Source organism: Anser brachyrhynchus (genome assembly GCF_964034855.1).
Source record: "Anser brachyrhynchus genome assembly, chromosome: 5".
In the NCBI taxonomy this organism is placed as follows: domain Eukaryota; kingdom Metazoa; phylum Chordata; class Aves; order Anseriformes; family Anatidae; genus Anser; species Anser brachyrhynchus.
Genome location: NC_137699.1, coordinates 60,134,765 through 60,154,698, shown reverse-complemented (window position 1 = coordinate 60,154,698; position 19,934 = coordinate 60,134,765). Strand labels below are relative to the sequence as shown.

Below are 19,934 nucleotides of genomic sequence, written 5' to 3'. Positions count from 1 at the left end.
AATCTCAGCAGAGTATTCATCTAAAGGGCTGGATGCCAAAAAGAACAGGTTCGACTTGTCTGTGAGGATTTACACCACACTAAAATGCACAACTGCTTTTGTAGAGGTCATTGTGAAGGTCACAGAGCTCGCATGCACTGCTGAATGAGAGCAGCCTACAACAATAGTGCGAGTGGTTGGGTTGTGTGAAATCAATATTTAAAACCTCATATGAGATGTAGCAATAAGCTGGAATCATTAAAACACATGACTTCAAAGCACGTACGTTGTTTTGCAAGAGAGAAGTGCTCTCTTCCAGGAGTTTGCATCTCGTACCCTCTGCTGAATGTCACTCCTAGATGAAAGCGTAAGATTTTTCTCAATTCCTGACAGTTAATGTTGAAATAACATAGTACGTCTAGTATAGGCACTCAAACTATTAACAATCGTATCAAGAGGTTTTCTCTGTCCAGTAGAAAAAACATCCTATTTGATATTGATATTGAAGTGGATCTAGTTACCTGAAACTTGCAACACCTTGCTTTCAAATAAGGTCTGAGTTAGCCCATAGGGTCACTATGTCTTTAAATAAAAGATGATGATCATTTCAAATGGCAACCAGCCATTGGTGGGGTTTAGTGCAGAGATTAATTAGTAAACTTTGGAATGCGCTACAGCAAATGCAGCTGATTGGCAATAGCATGTGGAGCAGCAACTGGTGGAAGGCCAGTGCTTCTGAGCAGCAGAGGTATTTCCAAAAAGACTTAAGAGTGCTGTGATGTGTTATTCTTTAAATGGAACTGTACTGATTGCATTGAACCACTGTTTTTCTGTTTATGCAGTTTAGTAAATACAGAAATTAAAGAAATCTGATGTGGATTTGGAAAGAAAGCAAGTTTTCTTCTATTGTTTTGATGTGATTAGGTGCATCCCATATTGATGCCCCTGAACATCAATTTACAGAGGATTGTGGTTTGTCTGCATTGCGTTTTGCAATTTTTTCTTTTACTGTAAAGGCAAATGTCAAGTGTACTGCCAAATGCTGAGATATGATTTATTCAAATAAGACACTGAAGTAAATACAATTACTTCAGTGGCTATGACAGTGAACGGCTTCTATGGTCTACTTCTTAAAATGGTATGGATCACTGAGGCTGTGTTTGTATGAGTTATAACTGTCTATCTTCCTTTTAATGTTTTAAAGGCAGAGTAGAGAAATTTGGAAACTATCTCTGCAAATTAGCTAATTTGAGGATGCTTGATCTATTTGTTATGAGTAATGGACCCAATTATCCATAGTCCCTAGTGGGACTATTTTCTCAGTTTGTGCAGGCCAAGGAATTGGGGCTTAGATAATAAAAATTAAGATGTTTTATGTAAAAAAAAAAAAAAAAGTATATAATATTTTTAAAAAACTACTCTTGAGAGAGTACTTGGAAGCCCTGTATACTTCTTTAAATCTCTTACGTTGTATTAGTCTCTTGATGCCCACCTTTGGTTAAAGAGGTATGGTCAAGCATTCATTTAAATATATATTTTTTAAATCCTTATGCCAATGGGTGTTTGCTTCAAAAATGGCCCAGTAATCTGGTAAAATTCATCTTACTATACACTTCCTGAGTACTGAACAAAAGCCTGCCCTCGCGGACTAGCTACCGTTACCACTGAAATAGCCATGTTAAAATTATGACCCAAAACCGAAAGAGGCGCTTGGTCACATAGGATAGGGCTCATCCTGGCCCTGACCCAGAAATCCCTTAAGCACTGCTGTCAGATGAGGCAAGCAAGTGCTCCTGCTGGCCCGGCTCCCCGCTCCGTTACTCGTCCTTGCCACGCGCGGCCTGGTCCCCGTGGCCTGCTGAGGGATCATGGCGGCTCCGCGGGCTGGGCCGCGGCAGGTGCCGGTGGCCGGGCCCCGACTGCGAGCTGCCGGAGGACACGGAGCCGAGGTCGGGGTTGTCAGGGCGCTGGCTGCTTCTCTCGAGGCCTGTTTCTGCAAGCCTCAGCTTCCTAGGCCGTTGTGTTTATTGCCATAGGTAATTGCAGCGAAACGGATGGGCTCGGTTTGCGCAGTCACGTTTAGGCTTGCTGGGCGTTGTTGGACCGGACTCGCCGGCCGCCATCCAGACAAAGCGACCGCTGTGGGGCTGCTCCTTTCGCCTCGAGAGGCTGCCCCGGTGCTTAAAGCTGGGTGGTTTTTGGAGCTGGATCAACACTGCTGAGCCCGTGTCTAAGCCCCAAATAGGTGTCTGATGAAATTCCCTTATAGCAAATAGATTTGTTGGCTTGATGTGCCTGTAAATGAAACCTGCACGTAAATCCACACACGATCAGGGTGTTAGAGACTTGCAAAACGTGCAGTGATAGCATTTGTTAAGAGCTGTTTAACTCTCGTGCTTGATTATTTGTGTGTGTATGCATATGTAACAAACACCCGTGAGCAAAAAAGCTTCTCATTTAAAAATGCTATATCTGAGCACTGCAATCAGGTCCCTAATTACTGAGACTCATTTTTTTATTTTTAAACTAAATCTTCTGTGTGTATGTACAGTATACACATCCAAGTACATTGCGAGGCATTACAAATGATTAAAAGCAAACTGTAACCCTTGACAGAAACAAACGTAGGTACATTCTGTGACGCATTACCCTGGCTGGCCTGCCGGTTTGCTGTGAGTCAACTGGCTGTATGAATTATAGGGTGCGCTTTGTATCACTGGACGGTTGCCTTTTGGTATTGGTTTAAATCTAAGATATGAAAGAATGAACAAAGTCTGAATTTCCTCCTCTCGATAGCACAAACAGTTGCTGCAACTCCCTGCTTCTGCTAATGCCCCGGAGCTGGCTGGCATGGCCGCTCGTGTAGCCGAGGCTGGGGATTAGGCGGCTTCGTAAGGTGAGCTGCTTTTAGGCTCTGGCAGTCTTTTTTCCTTGTAGATCTCGGACACACCAGGTGCCAATGCTCCATCCTAGCAATGAGTGTTTCTACAACACAGCGATGGCTGTGAAAAGGAGACGGGAGAGAAAAGTTGATGCGGTGTTGTGGTTTAACTGCGACCCGAGATTAATGTGAAACCGAAGGCAAAAACATGATTTTCACTTTATTATTGGCTGGTAAAAGTTTATGTTCAGAGCTGTAGGGCAAAGCTGTTTAGGCTGGTGGTGATTTAAGCTGTTTGGGTTCTTTTAAAAGCGTTTAGGTATGGACTTGCTATCTCTTGCTGAAAATATAATTTTCATGAGAGTTGCACGTCTTACCTTTCTCTCTTTTGTTAAATCTTGGACGCTTAAATCAAAAAAACAAATAAGAAAAATCCCACCCTGGATTATCAAGCCAAACATGCTGAAAGCTTCTTGAACAGCTTGCCTTGGCATGAGGCAATTAACGTGGTTATAGTCCAGCAGTGAAGGTGGCTGGGGAGGAGGAGGAGAATACCCCCCCGACTGCCTGCACTTGGGAAAGGAAATGCAACAAAATATTATTATTCATATGAACTCTAGGCTTTCTGATCTGCTCCCATGGACTTCACTGATACGGTATCAGTTACCCCCATGCCTGCAAGAAGGGGTTAGTGTTTCATGTAATGAAGTGGAACGGCGATGCAGATGCGCAGTAGCCTGCTGTAGCTGGATGGATGGCTTCCAGGTAGATGGAGGTTTAGGCTGGCTGGCTTGCGAGGCAGCTCTTCGTAGACAGCCCAAAAGCAGCTCGTGCTGGTGAGTCCAGAAATGTGTGCGCGTGCTTAGCCAGTCTCTTGTGTACCTGTATGATTGTACCACTGATTAGACTCAAAAGGCTTGGCAAATCCTATTTGTGTGGGAAGCTTGAGTGCAAAAACTTGCCTAATTTACTTTATTTAAATCAATATAATCCCGCTTAAGGCGTTTTGGAAAGCACATCTAAGTGAACGGTGTTTTAAGTTAACACAGTGTCTTTCGTGTTCACAATAAAAGCTAGTTTCATTTGAAAAGGGTGTGCTTATGGTTACCTTACACAAACTTTTGCCATATTAAATGTGGAAGGACTCAATTCTCCTGCATGCACGCATTGTCTTTTGTGAAATTTGTACTTAGGAGATTTAATATCTTCCAGTTTGCTTTATGATCAGCAATTCTTTGAACTCGCAAACAAAGTGTGGATAACTTCAAATAGATATTTGAAGTCTGATTCTAAGGAATGCTTATGTTGATTTTTGACCTTACTATGTGAAGTTTGATCTCTGTCTTAAAACTGAGTATTCTAGAAGAAATGATCTGGACTTTTAAAGATATATTTAAAATCTGTTCTTGTAAACTTTCGGAACTTTATTCTGGATATTGTGACGATTCAAACGATGGAAATGCATTCCTGCTCACAGAGGCCCTGATTCAGCAGTTGATCTCTAATCAGCAAAGCTCACTTGCAGCCTTGTACCTTCCTTTGCAAGGTGTAGATCTGTAGTAGTTTAGGCCTGAATATAGCATTTTTTTGGTTATTGTGAAGCTCCAGAGAATAGAGAAGGGCTAACGGTGGAAGCTGACTGAGATGATTTAGAGTTTTATATAAGCACATAAAGCTGCAAGTTGTCTTGTTGTGTTTGGTTTTGAAAAGCTCTTATTAACTACTTTGACATCTCGCTTTTATTCTCAAACATCTGCTTTAGATTGTTTGCCATAAAAGTGTAAGAATTAATCTTGCCCTGATTTTTGTTATTGCTACCAGAAACCAAACTATTTTTATTACTTCTTGTATAGGGATTTGGACTTGATAATTCCGGGTTTAGGAGAAAATAAGTTTGTAGTTTTTTCTCTTCTGTAAGCTTAACAGGTAAAATTAATTAAATTAAAAATTTTAAGTGCACAAAGATGTTAGGCATGGCTTGCTAAACTGTACTGTAAGCTCTACTTTGCTTTACTTGGCCCAATATTTTGAGTTTTAAGGGAATTCAAATGATCAGCTCGTTCTGGTTTGTTTCTCAGAACAGCAGCTGTCCTGAGCCAGGGTAAGACATTTGCATCATCTGTGGAGACCTTCATGTTTATTTTCCTGTATGGAAATAACATATGAAAGTCAAAGAAATGAAAACTTTCCTATATGTTTAGTCCTTTGGTTAACAAATGCTTTTAATGCTTGTTCTTGGGGCTTCCTTTTTCTTGGATTACAGCTCGTTTGTGTTTTTTTCAGTGAGAAGTAAGAAGTAACTACGGCGCGCGATTGCAGTGAAAAAGTACACTGCGTTTGGGCCGTTTCCTTCTGCGTGGTGTATCACCACATTTCAGGGCATGCTGCTGATGCGGGTTCGTCCAGTATTTGTCAGAGCTTATCTCCCTTTCTACAATGGAAATGTTGTTTTTAAGGCAGAGCTGTCTTGTTACAAGCATGTAGCAGGAAATACTCATGCAGCCTCTGTAACTTGCTCGAAACCTGACGTTTGCGCTGCAGTTGCTTTCACAGCAGTCTCCTCTTTCAGAATGTGTGGCGACACTTGCTTTTTTTTTTTTTTGTACTTGAATACAAGTGTTTTAGCAAAAGGGCTCACGAAGGAGCCAGCGAATGAGGTAAAACAGATGAAGCATCTCCTTATATTATAAACAGATAAATAGGATTTTTCTAGGACTAAGTGGAAAAAAATGTGCGATTATATTGCAGTTTTGCTGCCAGCTTCTATTTTTCTCTTAAGTGAGGTTGTAGATTTTTCCCAGCAGGAACCGTTCCTTTTTTGCTTGCGCTATGGATGCTTTAGATGTTTCTGGTTATTGTGCTTCAAGGAGCGACACAGCCGCAGCCCCTGTAACCGCAGCGCTGCGGTGGGGCCGTGGCAGGGCTTGGGTGCACGGAGGGGTCTTTCTGCAGCACTCTGGGGATCGGCCAGAGCTTGCAAACAGAATTTGATCCTGTGAATTTCCGGGTATCCTGTCCTGTATTGCTAAAATTCAGGTGCTGTTGGAAGTGTGCGCCACTTGGAAAGCTGTCACGTGTCTGTAATTCAGGTGTGAGCATCATTAAGCAATTAAAACAGAGATTGAAACTTGCATGGAAAAAAAACTAAACCTCTCTGGAAGGACAAAAAGCATGTTTTGTGAGGATCTGTGAAAAACACAGTTGCTTCTACCCCAGGGAGTGTTTCATTTAGTTTGACAAAATTAATGTGTATTTTCAAAGCAGTGCATGAAGTGTTACATTTGCAGTGTCTCTTCCTGTCACCACGATAATCAGCTCACGTCTTCTCGTGCTCTCTGCATGCAAATGAGAAAAAAAGGCTAGAAATAAACTACTTTCCACTTTATTCTAAAAGCGATAATTTGTAAATATGTTGCTAACAGGTTTCAGGTTGCGTTTAAAATTTATAGTAAGTAGTCCACAAATATTGTGCAGGAGGTGTCATGTACTGCAAATGCCTGGTGGTGCTCTTCATTTTTCTGCTTTGGACTTGAGTTATTCTAAATGCCTCCTTTTTATCTCTTTGCCTATTTCTGATAATTCATTCTGACTTTCTCTCCTTCTGTTTTTCCTATTCTATTCACATTCTTCTTTTCATCTGCCTTTGCTGTCCTTTTCATATTTTATTCCTTTATTTTGTCCCCATGGCTTAAAAAACTTCCATGCTTTCTTTTGCCAGAGTTTTATCACATTTTAGCAGTCCCTCCTTAAAATCTAGCTATTCAAGGAATCTCACTTTATTTCTTTATCAGTCAGACAAGCCATTCTGGTTGGGGTGTTCTGCATCTTTATCAACATTTATCTGGGTCTAGGCTGTACGCTCAGTGAAATAGGGAATATGTCTGATTTTCACACACGGAATTTCTCATCCTCTGTAGACTGAGGTCAGCTTTCTGTTCGGTTTTGTTAGTTTAAGCAGTCTTTCTTTTTAAATCATCCATCAGACTCTACATTCCTTAAGAATGATACTGTCTAGCTGTGGATATTTGGGTTGGGGGGAGCTGCTTTAGGGAATCCTAGGAAAGAGCAGGCAGTGGGTACAGCGATGTATCATTGTTTGTCAGATCGTGACGGGTTCACCAATAAAGCAGCTAAGTTTTGCAAGTTCCATTGTTCTCCAGGAATTCCTAAATTATTTTCTTGCATAATCGAGGAGTCATATCAGCATAACGCCCGGCTTTACTGCAACACACCAGGAACCCAAGCAGGTTCAGCTGTACCGAGACTCGAACAATTGCTGCTGGTTGGTGAGCGATGCGTGGCTATTGCTGTGCTCTGATCTCTGCTGGTACGTCTGTCACTCTCTAAATGTTATTTGTTGTGATACACAAAGTGGCATTTGTCAAATTGATTTCTGTTTCACATCCCTTGAAAAATTAGGCCCTTAATGTGGGCATTTAAAACCGTATTATATTAAGGCCTATAATCCTGTAATTAGACTGGCTACTGCAGAGCTTATGCTTTGCTGAGAGCCAAATCAAAATGGTCAAGGCTCCAGAAGTCTGATGGTAGAAATGCAACAAAAGTTTCCTTAATTCTGCTTAATGCTGTAATACTGACAGAGCACACTGGGAAACAGCACAACAAACTGAACTAACGTGGACTCTGAGTCACCCTTAGTGAAGCCTCTCGACGAAAAATAGAAAGAAGATGCAGGTGTACCCTGAAAAGGGCCACGTTGAGCCCTGAAGCCACTGTAGGACAAAGAACAGGTGAGCTGATGGCGAGGTTTGCACTCACAACTGCCAGGTATCCGTGTCCCCCACAGCAGCTGGTTGAGGCATGGTTCTTTGGTCCAGCTGGGAATGCCGACAAGGAATCGTGCAAGGCAGAGGAATCGTGCAAGGCAAGGCTCTACGGGCCAGGGCAGAAGGCTCAGAGGAGGCTGAGCTTCTGCATGCAGCACGATGCACTTGCAAACCACGGAGTAAGCACGCAGGAGCTGAGGCTGAGTTGGGAGCAAGGTTGTGAAATGAGCCCTGAAAACCAGGGGATGACATGTGGGCTCATTACTTGTGTGAAAATGCCGTTGTGTTTTAATTCTCTGTTTTCAGAAACGGTGCTGTCTTGCGTACAGTGCCGTCCTTTGAACGGTGACGGAGATTTTGAGGAAAGCTTGGCAGAGCTCTGGAGTCTCTGCCGAAAATGAGCGCGTGACTCGGTCCTGCAAACATCCAGACTATCCCCTGAATCATATCTGTGCTTCGACAGCTCGCTGGGAGACGACAGGGGCAAACAGGCAGTGTCATCCACTGATGTGAAGAAAGGGCAAAAGACTTTTCTGTAAAGTGTAGTCACTAAATCCTGCTACTGGCACCGAACCAGCAGAATTCTCTTTCGGCATATGTGATGGACGTAGGCTTTCTGCTGAGAGATGAGAGAAATGCGGCTTTTTGGCAGGAGCTTAAAGATAAGTCTGGTCAGGTAATTATTTATGTCAGAAAGTTGTAAAAGGAAAATTTTGGAGGCAAGTATAGCTGAGCACATGCATAGATGTGGTTAATTTCCCAGATACAGGTTTTCATGTAACAAATCACATATGTGACCGTCTTTGTTAATAACTTCTTCGGTGCTGTTGATCTCTGGCTGTATTTCTGCCATTCGTAAAGAAAGCACATTTTTTAAATCCATTTTGGCTTTGAAAATTCAATTTACTGGGGGGGGGTGGGTGGAAATCTAAATCTAGTCAGGTTGGTGCTAGGCATCTGAAATCTTCTACCCCCAAGAGAAGTGGGGTGCAAATCTTCTATCTTCGCCCTGCCACATGTGGTTGGATTCTGTTATTGAGATCGATAGGAAAACTTAAATTGATCCTGATGGTTTCTGTGTCAGATCATTTGTTCTTTTTCTGCTTAGTTACTGGGATATCCCCGTAGTACTTTTTATAATTGTGTAAAGAAATTAGATTTGTTGTTGGTTTTTGAAAGCAGAAGAAAGAGCAGTTGGTTTCAGATATTTAAGTGCTTGGAAAAAAACTCACTGGCACAGGAATTTTAGGCTAGGGAATGGAATTATGCATTTTAGTTTGACATTTTTCTTGTTTATTTAAAAAAGCTGTGGAAGACAGGGAGGGTAAAGGTTAAAATAATATTAACTGAGCCCTCCAAATCTATCAGTTTCATTCTCCTTTCCCTGAGTATTACTGTAGTCAAACAAAGTAGTTAATCAGAATCAGATAGCCATATTAGCACTGCTGACACGGATTTGTCAATAGTAAATGGGGAGGGTGGGAACTGAAAAAACAGCTTTTGGCTCGAGTGCCCGGGATATTTGCATTAAGATTGTTCTCTAAGAAATTCTGTTATCGTGAAAACATCTTTCCAACACCTGAATTCTGTCGTGAGCTTAAAAGTAACATGGTTTTCTAAGACAACTTATAGTAAAAAATTCAAGGAGTCTGTAGTATCGTTCTAACATCCACCGGTAAGCACTGGGGTCATTGCAAACCCAAGTGACAGTGTGTCAGGAAGGGTCTTCGTTACCCCCCCGCAGCGCTGCGTGTGATGGAGCTGATGTTTGGGATGCGTTTTAGCAGAGCCGTGCCCTGGCGCTGTGCTGGGAGCAGTTTCTTCCTTTCTGGCTGCGCAGGGAGCGCGACCTGATGGCGAAAAGAATTACCCCCAGAGACAGCACTGCTGCAAACCGGCTTCGGGGGACGTAGCACATATCTGCTATTTCTGTTATCCGGCGTGTGCGGTGTGTTCTCTTAGTGCGGTGATAGCAGACCTGGGCAAGTTCCTGAGCGCAGAGAGATGAAAAAAGCAAAAAGATCAGCTACGTCGTCTGGTCCAGCCACCTCCAGCACAGAAACAGGCATTGTCTGGGCATGTTTTAATGACCCCAATCTCTGGCTTCTGTCTCTTGCCTGGGGATGTTTTTGTGGCATAGCTGTTCCTCCTCTTTCCCCTACTAGTGCATTTTTGGAGTTGTCATTCTCCTTTCCCCTCCTCCTTGGCACTGGAGATTTCTGAGAAGGCTGCTGGTTGTTTTTCTTTTTGCTGCAGAGGGACGGGGGTGAAGAAAGGCAGTGTAGTCTTGGAGGCAGGGAAGGTGAGAGACGGAAGGATGGGAGGAAGGCTGAAGGCTTCACCTCGAGCTGGGATTTCTGGAGTCTGTGCTAAAATAACCTCCTCCTGATAGCGAGCAAGCACCAATACACCTGGCATTTGCCAAGCCTCTGGGTGAGAGGTGCACTGATACACTAGCTCTGGTGCTCTAATAACCTGAAGTGGGCTCTGATGTTTCCTAAAAGGACCTTACTGGATTTTACTGCTTTTTTGTTTAAAACAAGCTCAGTGTCACTGCAAGGGCAGCTCTTCGCATCTGTGCATATAATCCTTTTTTTTTTTTCAGTTAATGCCATCTTGCATCACACTCTGAAACAAAAATTGGCTACTTTTTTCTCTCTTACTATTTAAACTGAGAGAGAGCTCAAACAATGCATCTCAGTGAGAAGTAAATCAGTCCATTTTAAACAGTCCATTTTATTTGTAATGCAAAGACATTATCCCCCCTCTCCCCCCAATTTAATCCTGTACTCCTTTAATCTAAAACCATACAGTACATGAATGGAAAATCAGTTGCTCGCAAATCCACTGCTGTGCAGTCTTTTAAATAAACAAAGTTCTACGGATAAGCAAATGCCTTCATTCTAATTAGCAGTGTTTTTTTGCGGTTCCATACATTCCAAAATGCAATAGGCAGCTACAGTGCCTAAAATAATCCCAGAGAAAACACATGTATGCCATGAAGATAGGGAGTGGGAGGGAGAAGAGGCAGGAAAATCTGTTGTCTGTGTTCTTGGAAACCTTTTCTGTCTCCATTTGGATGCTGTCAGTTTCTTTTACACAAACATTACAGCATCCGAGGGGAATTAGAAATACTTACCCGTGACCACAACGTCAGATCTTAGGTTTGTCGGGAGAAAGTAATGCAAAAGCAGGAGCTTGGACCCGCTGCCTTCATCTCGGTTTTAGCGTGCTAATAACTGTCTCCTAATGCTGGAAGGAGGTAAGGCTGGCTAAGAGATAAGGCCGGCTGTCTAGGTGGAATACAGAAAATTTATAAGTCTTACCTCATAGATGGGAAATGTTTCTTGGATCTGGAAAAGTGCTGTGTAAGTCCGAAGTAATAGTTATTGTCTCATGTGATGTCTCCGAATTACACAACAGCTTCCCCTGTATAGCAGCCACTTCTGAAGTGGCTGGGGACCGCAGGACAGACACAAAGGGGAGATGCTGATGGTCAAACGGCTTTTAGCTGGACAAATCGCTCAGACTGAACCTTTTAACTTCACCGAGGTTTGTTGCAAAAGCACCTTAGCCAAACAGCAGCGCAAAGGGGAAAAGCAGCATTTTTCCAACGGTGAACTTCAGTGGTTTCCGTGCCAGCTTTTTGCACGGATCTGTGCAGCTCTTGGCGCTGAGACCTCCACGTAACCTGCACGGGGCCGAAGGAGCAGGAACCCAGCCTGCCCAGGAGCCCGCCCGGCCAAGCCCTAAACTTGCACGGCATGGGGTCGGCAGCGTCCATACGGCCAGCTCCTACCCAGAGCATCGACAGAGCTGCTGTGCTCGCGGGCTTTGACCAAGATGCAGCCCCATTCATCCGGGAACGTATGTTATAACTCCCGTGCTTCCATCTAGCCCTTTCCCAGCTCAGGGAAGACTAAATGCCAGCTCGTAGGAAAAAGCCTTTACCTAAGGGTCAGACAGCTATAGGGCAGGAGCCGCAGCCAGTCGTGTTTTTTCCCCGTTGCTAAGTGGAATCTAATCCACGTTGCCAAAGCCCATCAGCTGAAGCTGTGATTTGGGGAAAAGAAAACAAATGAGCTGCGTCACACAGCTGCACGGCCTCCTTGAGGTGCGGATCTGCTGCTGGGCCCAAAGCACCGCAGTGGTTTTGCCGTGGAGAAGTGTGTAGTGGATCCTAACACTTGTACCCTGGCCCAGGGTGTAACAGAGACAAAAGAGAGAGACCGTGCTTTGACACTAAGCTCCATAAGCCAGAAACGAGCTGCCAGTGTTTAATGGTGAAAATAATTGCCTATTGGAATAACCTACCTAGGGGATGTGCCTGGACCTTTATGACCTGAAATCTCCGAGTCTGGATCGGATGCCTTTCAAAAGAAGGTGCTTTGCCTGGGCTGACAGTCCTAGGGCATCCTCATTGAAAGGTAAAAGGTAAATTGTCCCTGTGGTGCGTACACCAGTGCCTGCCATGCAGGTGGCACGCTGAGCGGTCAGCCTCCCAGCGTCCAAGCGCAGCTCACTTGCACTTAGCAGTTGGGCATCGTGAGAGTAAATAACCATCGCGATCCCTTCTGGCCTCTGGCACCTTGGGAATGCCCCAGAGGAAGACAAATGAAATATTTTCATCCCATCCGACCAGGAGTCCCCAGGCGGAGACGGGCATCTGCAGCCACAGAAGCGGTGGTGGGGTAAGAGGCTGGCGATGAGCCCCGTCCGTTTGTCGAGAGCCCTCCTGCGTCCCTTGGCCAATGTCAGCAGAAGTTGCTCTCATTAAAAAAGTGTTAGGAATGCATCAATGGCAACTCTGCTAACAGCGAGCAGCTGTTCTGGTGATGCCCTCCAGAGATGTGGCTCCTGCAATCTGAGCTGCTCCCTTTTTCCACACACAAGTAATTTCCAAAAATATTTATCATGGTTTTGATCTTTGCCTGAAACTGAATTTTCTTTTCTATGGCTGGAACAAAATTCCTCTGGATTTGGAAAGACTGAGGCTTTTCACTCACCAGATGAGGGTGTTCACATATAAAATGATGAGGCATCTTTTCCCTCCAGTTTGGTCAGAGATGCAAAGTTTGTCAAAGCTTTAAATCTGAAAGTCTTACTTAAGCATTCATTTCTTACACTGGGTGTTACGTGCCCACATCAGGGTAGCTACAAAGTTTAATATTTTCGTGAGCTTGAATAGATTGTAAAGTGACAACGCCTAGCAATATAAAAAGACCTTAAAATATCACGAAGCAGTATCAATGCTGAATTTTTAACCTTTATTTCCTACTTTTTAAGTGTGGTCGCCTGGTTTTAGTGTTGCAGCAACAGCTTGCGGCGTAGAAATAGCAGCGTGCGGTAGCGTTGGAAGTTGGAGTGACTCATGGCTGACTTGGGAACTTTCTCCACCGCGTTTTGCTTCTGAGCCGCTGTCACTGGAGCACTGCTAGCGGCTGCCCCTCCAGGCTCGTCAGCAGTGCAGAAAAAGGCCACAACTCTCTCTTCTCATCACAAACACAAAGCCTTTTCAATGGAGGATGTGAGCTGCTTTTATTTCAGCCTAGCCCCATGATAGCACTTCGCAAGGACTTGCATCTTCAATTTTCTTATCCACTTTCCGCAACTCTCTAAACAAAAATAGCCACGCTACTAATTCAGGCAGGTCATTGTCCTCAACCAGAAATTTAATTAGCAGCTTTCCTTTTCTACTGGCTATTTTTCCCCCCGTTTAGTTAATTTTAACCCAGTGTCCCGGATTAGGAGCCTTCAGCTCCCCGTTGAGGGAGTAGATGCTTTGAGTGGCCCCCGGGAACTGAAGCAGAGCAAGTGCTCACCAGTGGGAGCCCGGGTTATGCGCAGCATTGCGCCATGGAAAGCTTCCGATCTCCCGTTGCAGACAAAATGTCTACACAAACAATCCTGCTACTTTCCCAAATTCCCGCGTTTTGCAGATGTGAAGGTCAGTTTCTGGAGGGGAAGCCAGGCTGTTTTGGGGGAGATCATCGTGGTCTGTCTTTTTTGCTGCTGCTGCTAATTTTTGTGAGCACCATAGAATACAGTAGAAAATTGAAACTGTGTGAAAGATCAACAAATCAGTGTAGAATGTCATGCAGCAACATCTGTTAACTTTGGCTCTATCTCATATCCTCCTGACCCCTCCTTTGCAGCCACAAGTCTCCTGTTTTGTGAGAGCTTGGAGTGATAGGGACTTGGAGAAGGGGGGGAAGAAAGTCTAGCTGTTTCTCAGTGGTCTGAAGGGCTTGCAAAAGTACCATCTGGAATTAAAATTTTATGTTTGTGTGTTTCTATATTTTTAGTTATGAAACAAATGGGAATTTGCTGAATGAATTAATTGTATTGCACTGTAAAAGTCGTATCTTGAGAGCCATTATATATGGGAGTTTACAAAGCCTGCAGAGAGAAATGAAAGTGGCTTCTCTTTCTAATTAGGGCTTTCAGGAAATCATTGATTACAGAATCTAATAGGCTTGCTCAGAGACATTTGTTTGATATTACTTCTGATAAATGAAATTTTTACCTAATAATAATTTTACTGGTGGCACTGGAAGCAGCTGCTTTCTCTAACACTAAGCCTGCCTTCAGCAAAACTTTCCCCTTTTTTTTTCCTACCATGTCCAAATAGTTGCAGCTAATGAAACATTAATTCTGAACTGTGGATCACAGTAAAAAGTTTAAATCTTGAAGAAATGAGTGCTGTAGTAGACAGCGTGTCCTTAATGGGAATGGTCTTTGTCCAGACCAGCTTAATGGTGTACACTTGTTTTTGCAATGCATTTAAAAAAGAAATCTAAATAAAACCTTGACCTGCTCTTTAGCAATTTTTACCATATATTTTCTTTTCTTTAACAGGGTCAGCATATTTCGTTAGCTCCCATGCAAAAGCTAGAGGAAGCTTTGTACGAGTATCAGCCCCTGCAAGTGGAGACATATGGACCAAAAGTTCCAGAGCTTGAAATGCTGGGAAGGCTGGGGTAAGTAACGCTGCAAGTTTTAATTCCCATTTCACAGGGCTGTAGCTGGGACTGTTACCATCTTCACTTTGCCAGGATGTAGGGGCTTTTTTTTGTTTTGTTTTAAAGGATCTTAATGAAATATTAGACTTCCTGCCCAACCAACCAACATTTTGTTTGGGTGGATAAGCTAAAATTTTTGGTCCTCAAGCCTTTATAGATCTATTGAGAGCTGGACTGGATTGCATTAGTGTTTTTAAGGTTGTCCTTGGCAGTCGTAGTGAAGTAGCTGTTCATTTTCAGTTGCACGGTATTAAAAAATAAATAAATAAAAATCTGGGGCCTAATTTACCCAGCTGTAAGCCAGTAAAAATATTAAAGTTGGGCCTTTTGCCACGGAAAAGGGTAGATTTACTTGTCGACTGCTGTCTACAGTCAAACTGCGTTTGTGAGAAAAGAAGCACAGAGCTTAACTTTGTCAAAAAGTATAATGCAGGGCTGGTCCAGCAGCTTGGTGGCATCACGGTGCGCAGCCGTGTTTGGAAGGGAGCCTGCTGTGCCTGAAAAATGGAGGCTGGGAAGGCCAAAAGTGACACGTCTGCTCGCCGGAGGGTGTTCACAGCTGAAAAGCAACCTGAAAATGCCCAACCGCTGGGACAGGGAGTATCCCCAAACTGGTTGTGGCTGGGCTTCCAAGGTCACAAGCACCTACAGCGGCTGGAAAACGATGGGGCAGAATGAACACACAGAGTGGCAAGGCAAGAAAGAGTTTAAAAAAAAAAAAAATAAATAATAATAATATGTTTATCTTTGCCCCTATGGGGAAACCTGAAGCCAGAAAGTACTGAAGAAAGTTGAGACACTTGAGGATGCAGATTCAGAGACCACTGAAATCCTAACACGAATCCTGTTTAGTTTGGTGGCACAGGCAGAACTGCATCTCACACAGAAAATGCTAGAGGTAGATGAACTTTTTTAAACAAATAAGCGACCTAATGGTGCTTTAGAAAATTCAAGGCTGTCTGGAATTGAGATTGTCTCCATTTTTATTGTTTCTTTGTCCTCCTGGTGCCTGTAATTTTTATTATCTGATATCAGGCTTCTGAGACCAAATATTAATTAGCAGTTTAAACTTGGGCAGAGCCAGATTCGGCCTTCACCACCTGTTTGGATGGAGCACAGCTGTGAGGGACCTCCGGGGCGATGGGAGCCTTGGGGCCCTCTCAGCCCTAAGCCTTATCGCAAGTGAAACAGCTTGGGGGGGAGGAAGACGGCTTGTACCAGCAGAGTTCCCAGCCTCTGTCCCTTTGCACGTGCCCCCGTAAGGTGAGTGCTGGCACCTGGATCAGGCAGGAATCTGCCCTGCTGTCCATCTGACCGCTCGCGGCTCTGCTCCGGAGGCAGCCCAGCACCTTGCAGGACAACGTGCCTTAAACAGCGCCGTCGCATCGCCGTGTCTGCGTGCGAGAGTCTTCGGAGCAGGATTTGCAAGCAGCACTCGGTCTGTTCTTGGAGGTGCTTTGACACGCGCCTCGTTTTACTTCCCTGAGCCCCAACAGCCCCGGTTGTCCGCTCTGACCCTGCAGGTGGTGAAAGAGTTAAGAGCAGCTGGGTGGCTGTGGCGGCAAGGGGAGGCACTCGGTAAGGGGAGGCACGCGGTGCCCACCGGAAGAGTTCTGCTGAGTCCTGAGGCTGTTTGCAATTCCAAAACAAATACATCGATGCTGTGGGTTCCCAGCTGGTACGACTCTAACCCTATTCCATTGGGTGTCTGAAATACCTTAAACCATGCAAGGCTATTCATTTATATATATTTGTGTTTCTGTGTTTATATGAACTCATGCGCATTTCCTGTTGATGAATGCTTAACTAATGTGCTTTGGTCCCTGGTTTGGGGTTTTTGCAGGCAGCTGCATACAGCTGCCTGAGAGAGGCAGAAGAGCTGGGCACAATGTTAACCACTCCTGCTAAAGATTTTTAGTTTCCTCTTACTTTGGACTCGTATAAAGACAGGTTAAATCTAAAAGAGTTTGTAGTTTTCATTCCTTCTTCTTCATCATCCCCACTTCCATCATCTTTCTGTAAGAAAGAAGTTTTCCATCGTCCTTCCAAATTTGTGAGTTTTTGTTCACTTTGACCATGCTGTCGTTAGTTGTAAAGTATAGCAACCTTTCATGTTCTTGTCACCTATTTTGCAGATGAAAGTTTGGCCATTTATTACTGCTAAATAGTTCCCTCAAATGCGCAGGCTGCTATCATCTGAGCTTCTGGAGCCAGACTATTGCAAAGACACTGCCAACCTGGAGACTTCCAGTAATCTGGAGACTTTGAATTTTCATCTGGCAGCATAATTTATTGACTTTATTTTTTGGTAAGATGCAGTTTGTCTTCAAAACACCCAACAGAAAGAGCTTTTTGAATATTTAGATCTTAACCTCTTACCTTCTGCAAGACTTACCTTAGGTTGCAGCATAAACGTTGCTATTTCTTTCTTGGTAAACTGCTGTAATGGAGGAGACAGCTGGCAAGAAGGTTTCTAGCAAAGAGGAAGAAAAAGGGTGAATTCTTAAGGGATCATTGAGAACATTTGCTAGGATTTTTTTTTTTAATTAAAAAACTAGCTTTATAAGTTGACTTATTTGCTCATTAGAATTTAAAAAAAAGACACTGTGTAGTCAATAAACTGATTCTGTGTCCTCCCACTGCTCTTCTATATGGATTTTGCATGTTTTGCAAATAAGGAAATTACGTTCAAAATGTTTTTAGAAACTTGTTTTCAGTTTCTCCTGGGGCTGTAAATTTTATTTTATTCTGTGCACTGCAGAAAAGCATTAACATCCATATGATGCTTTGTTTTTTTGCTGTTGTGTTGGAAGTTTGACAATGATGAAGAAAAATCTTTTTTTCCTTTTTTTCTCCGATACAAATGAGCGGTACTGTGTGTAGGGTTTTGTGTCCTTCGTGTCCCATCCCATTCTTATCCCCCCATTCATTTTTTCTTCTCTTTTTAATTTTTCACATTTTTTGAAAATTGCATGGCTTTCTAGGAGCAGTGTGTGTCGCACTAACTTGTAGACAGTATTTAACCTTCTGGCAGGGGGAGGGAGACTTCGTCAGTGTGATGGAGGTTCCCTTGCCTCCCGTGTCTGTGGGGTTTTGGCAAGGAAGTCCCGCGATGGTCCCGTGAACACCACCGGGCGCGCTGCATCCAGGTTGGTGATGATTTGCTCTTGGTGGCAAAGAGCACGGCAGGCGTGCAGCCCGTGAGGCCAGCTCGCGCCTGCCTGCACCTCTCAGATGGAAACGGGGCTTGAAAGGAGGAAGTGGAGAAGATGACCACGAGCACCCAAACCTGCAGTGCTGTCCTTGGAGAAAATTGGGGTCTGGGATCGTGGTCTTCTACCCATCCTGCAGGGAGGTTATACAGCTGCTGTGTGCTCTGTAATGAGCGGTAGCCCTGTGTCTGCGCGATTTTTGTTGCTGCTCCCAATTACCCAAGTGTTTGGTGACACGCATCGGGAAGTCCCAGGCTTCTGGGTGAGGTTGAAGGGAACTTGATGATGGGGGTTGTGTTCGGAGAGCTGGTCCGATTAAAGGCACTGCTGGCGCTTCTGCGGTCACCAGAAGCTGTTAGATCGGTGTCATTTGACTAAAGTGGGTAACGTCTTTTAGTCCTAATCAGTCCAAATCTGTTCAACTGCCCAAGCCATTGCAAGGCTGTTTGACCTACCACGGCTTTCCAGGGAGAGGAATCGTGTGGCTGAGAAAGACCAAGAGCACCGGGATGCTCAGGCACTCGCTGCCATTGCTTTACCTCAGGTTTTCCTAAAAGAAACTAAAGAAGGTCTGTCTTCTGTTTTTTTTCTCCCCCTTTTTTGTTTTTGCTAATGTTTTAGCTGAGCACACTGAATTTGTGTGGTTAGAGGTCTGGAATAGATAGGATTTTTCTTACTGCAAAACAGAAGAAATGAAAAATAAAACAAACTCTGTCATGCCAAGTAGTGAAAGAGCAAAACAGGATGGGGGTGGAAATGAGTTGCCTTTATCCTGTGAATAGCTTTGTTGATTTAAAAATATATGCTTGTTATGTAGTTTTGATTTCAAACAAACAAACAAAAAAACCCAAAGTTCAAAGTGATGTTTGTTTGAGGTCCTGAAAAATGTAAAGGCATTCTTGGGATTATTCGGACACATGTACAGCCAGCAGGAGCTGCCACAAAGCATTCTCACCGAGTGCTTACAGCTGCGGAAGAGCTGTGCACAAGCTACTTAAAAACTTACTGTGAATCAAAAACCTGCGTATGTGATTAACATTGTGGGAAAAGATGGGTGAATTTCGTGTCTTAAAGTTTAGGAGCGGTCCTTGTAATCCAAATCCAAAGACCTCTTCAGCACAGAGCCAGTCCTGCTCACGCCATTCTCACAGCCTAGAGGTAATTCACAGGTATGAGTTAAAATTTCTGTTAGCACTCAGCATAAAAATCCTCAGCCTTAACAGAGAGCTCTTGTGCAGACCTTGTAAACAAGTCAAGCCTGCTCTGTTTAAAATAAAATAATGTTTGCCTACTTAGCTTTGTCTGCAGAGATGCCTCCCGAATATATACATCTGCATATGACAGTTGAGTTTGCTCCAAAAATATCTGCTTTTCTGTAGGGAAGAATGGGACTTCCCTTTGATGTATCGACTTGTTTTCATCTCTAACCACATTGTTAGGAGCACCCAAGTTATTTAGTGTGTTGTTTAAGTATGATGCAAAAGTAAACGTCAGCGGCAAACACTAACAAGGGTAGGTAAAGTACCTTCTTTGTTAATTTAAAAGTTAAACCGAAGCAAAATGCCATTTTGAGAGTTGAGGTTAAGTTCTGATGGAAAATCGGAGCTCTGTAGGAAGTTTCTACATAGAATGAACGTTTTAGTCCACTGCGCTTGTTATAAGGAGCAACTGGATTGATCCATTTCTTTTTTCCCTAGTGTAGGACAGCTCAAGTCGTTTCAAATTTTGAGTTAAGATGAGGAGGCTGGATTTCATATCTGTTACAGCTTTGTTAGCATTTAATTTTTAGCCTTCATTTCAAGTGGAAAATTTCTGCATATTTCTTTGTTGTACAGTGTTGTAGTGTAATTCGAACCACATGTAGAGTTCTGGCACTTAATCCAGAAATGACTAGTGCAACTTCTTTGCTGTCAATCACTGTGGTATTTTTTTAAATGAGGAATAGTGAGGATGCTCTCCAAACTATTGAACCACTGCTGATCAGGTCTTTGGCTGGATTAGTTTTTGATAAAACCCTGTCAGTTTCTGTCTTGCATACAACATAGTAAAAGAA

General features: G+C 43.5%; 1 protein-coding gene across 2 annotated transcripts in view; it reads left to right on the top strand.

Moving 5' to 3' along the window:
* Nucleotides 1–19,934, top strand: part of MNAT1 (MNAT1 component of CDK activating kinase) — a 124,425-nt gene that overhangs the window by 72,066 nt on the left and 32,425 nt on the right. For both annotated transcript variants that reach the window (XM_080592853.1, XM_080592854.1), the window contains exon 7: nucleotides 14,506–14,627. In XM_080592853.1, the coding sequence (XP_080448979.1) occupies nucleotides 14,506–14,627 (122 nt within the window). The remainder of the gene's footprint in view (nucleotides 1–14,505; nucleotides 14,628–19,934) is intronic.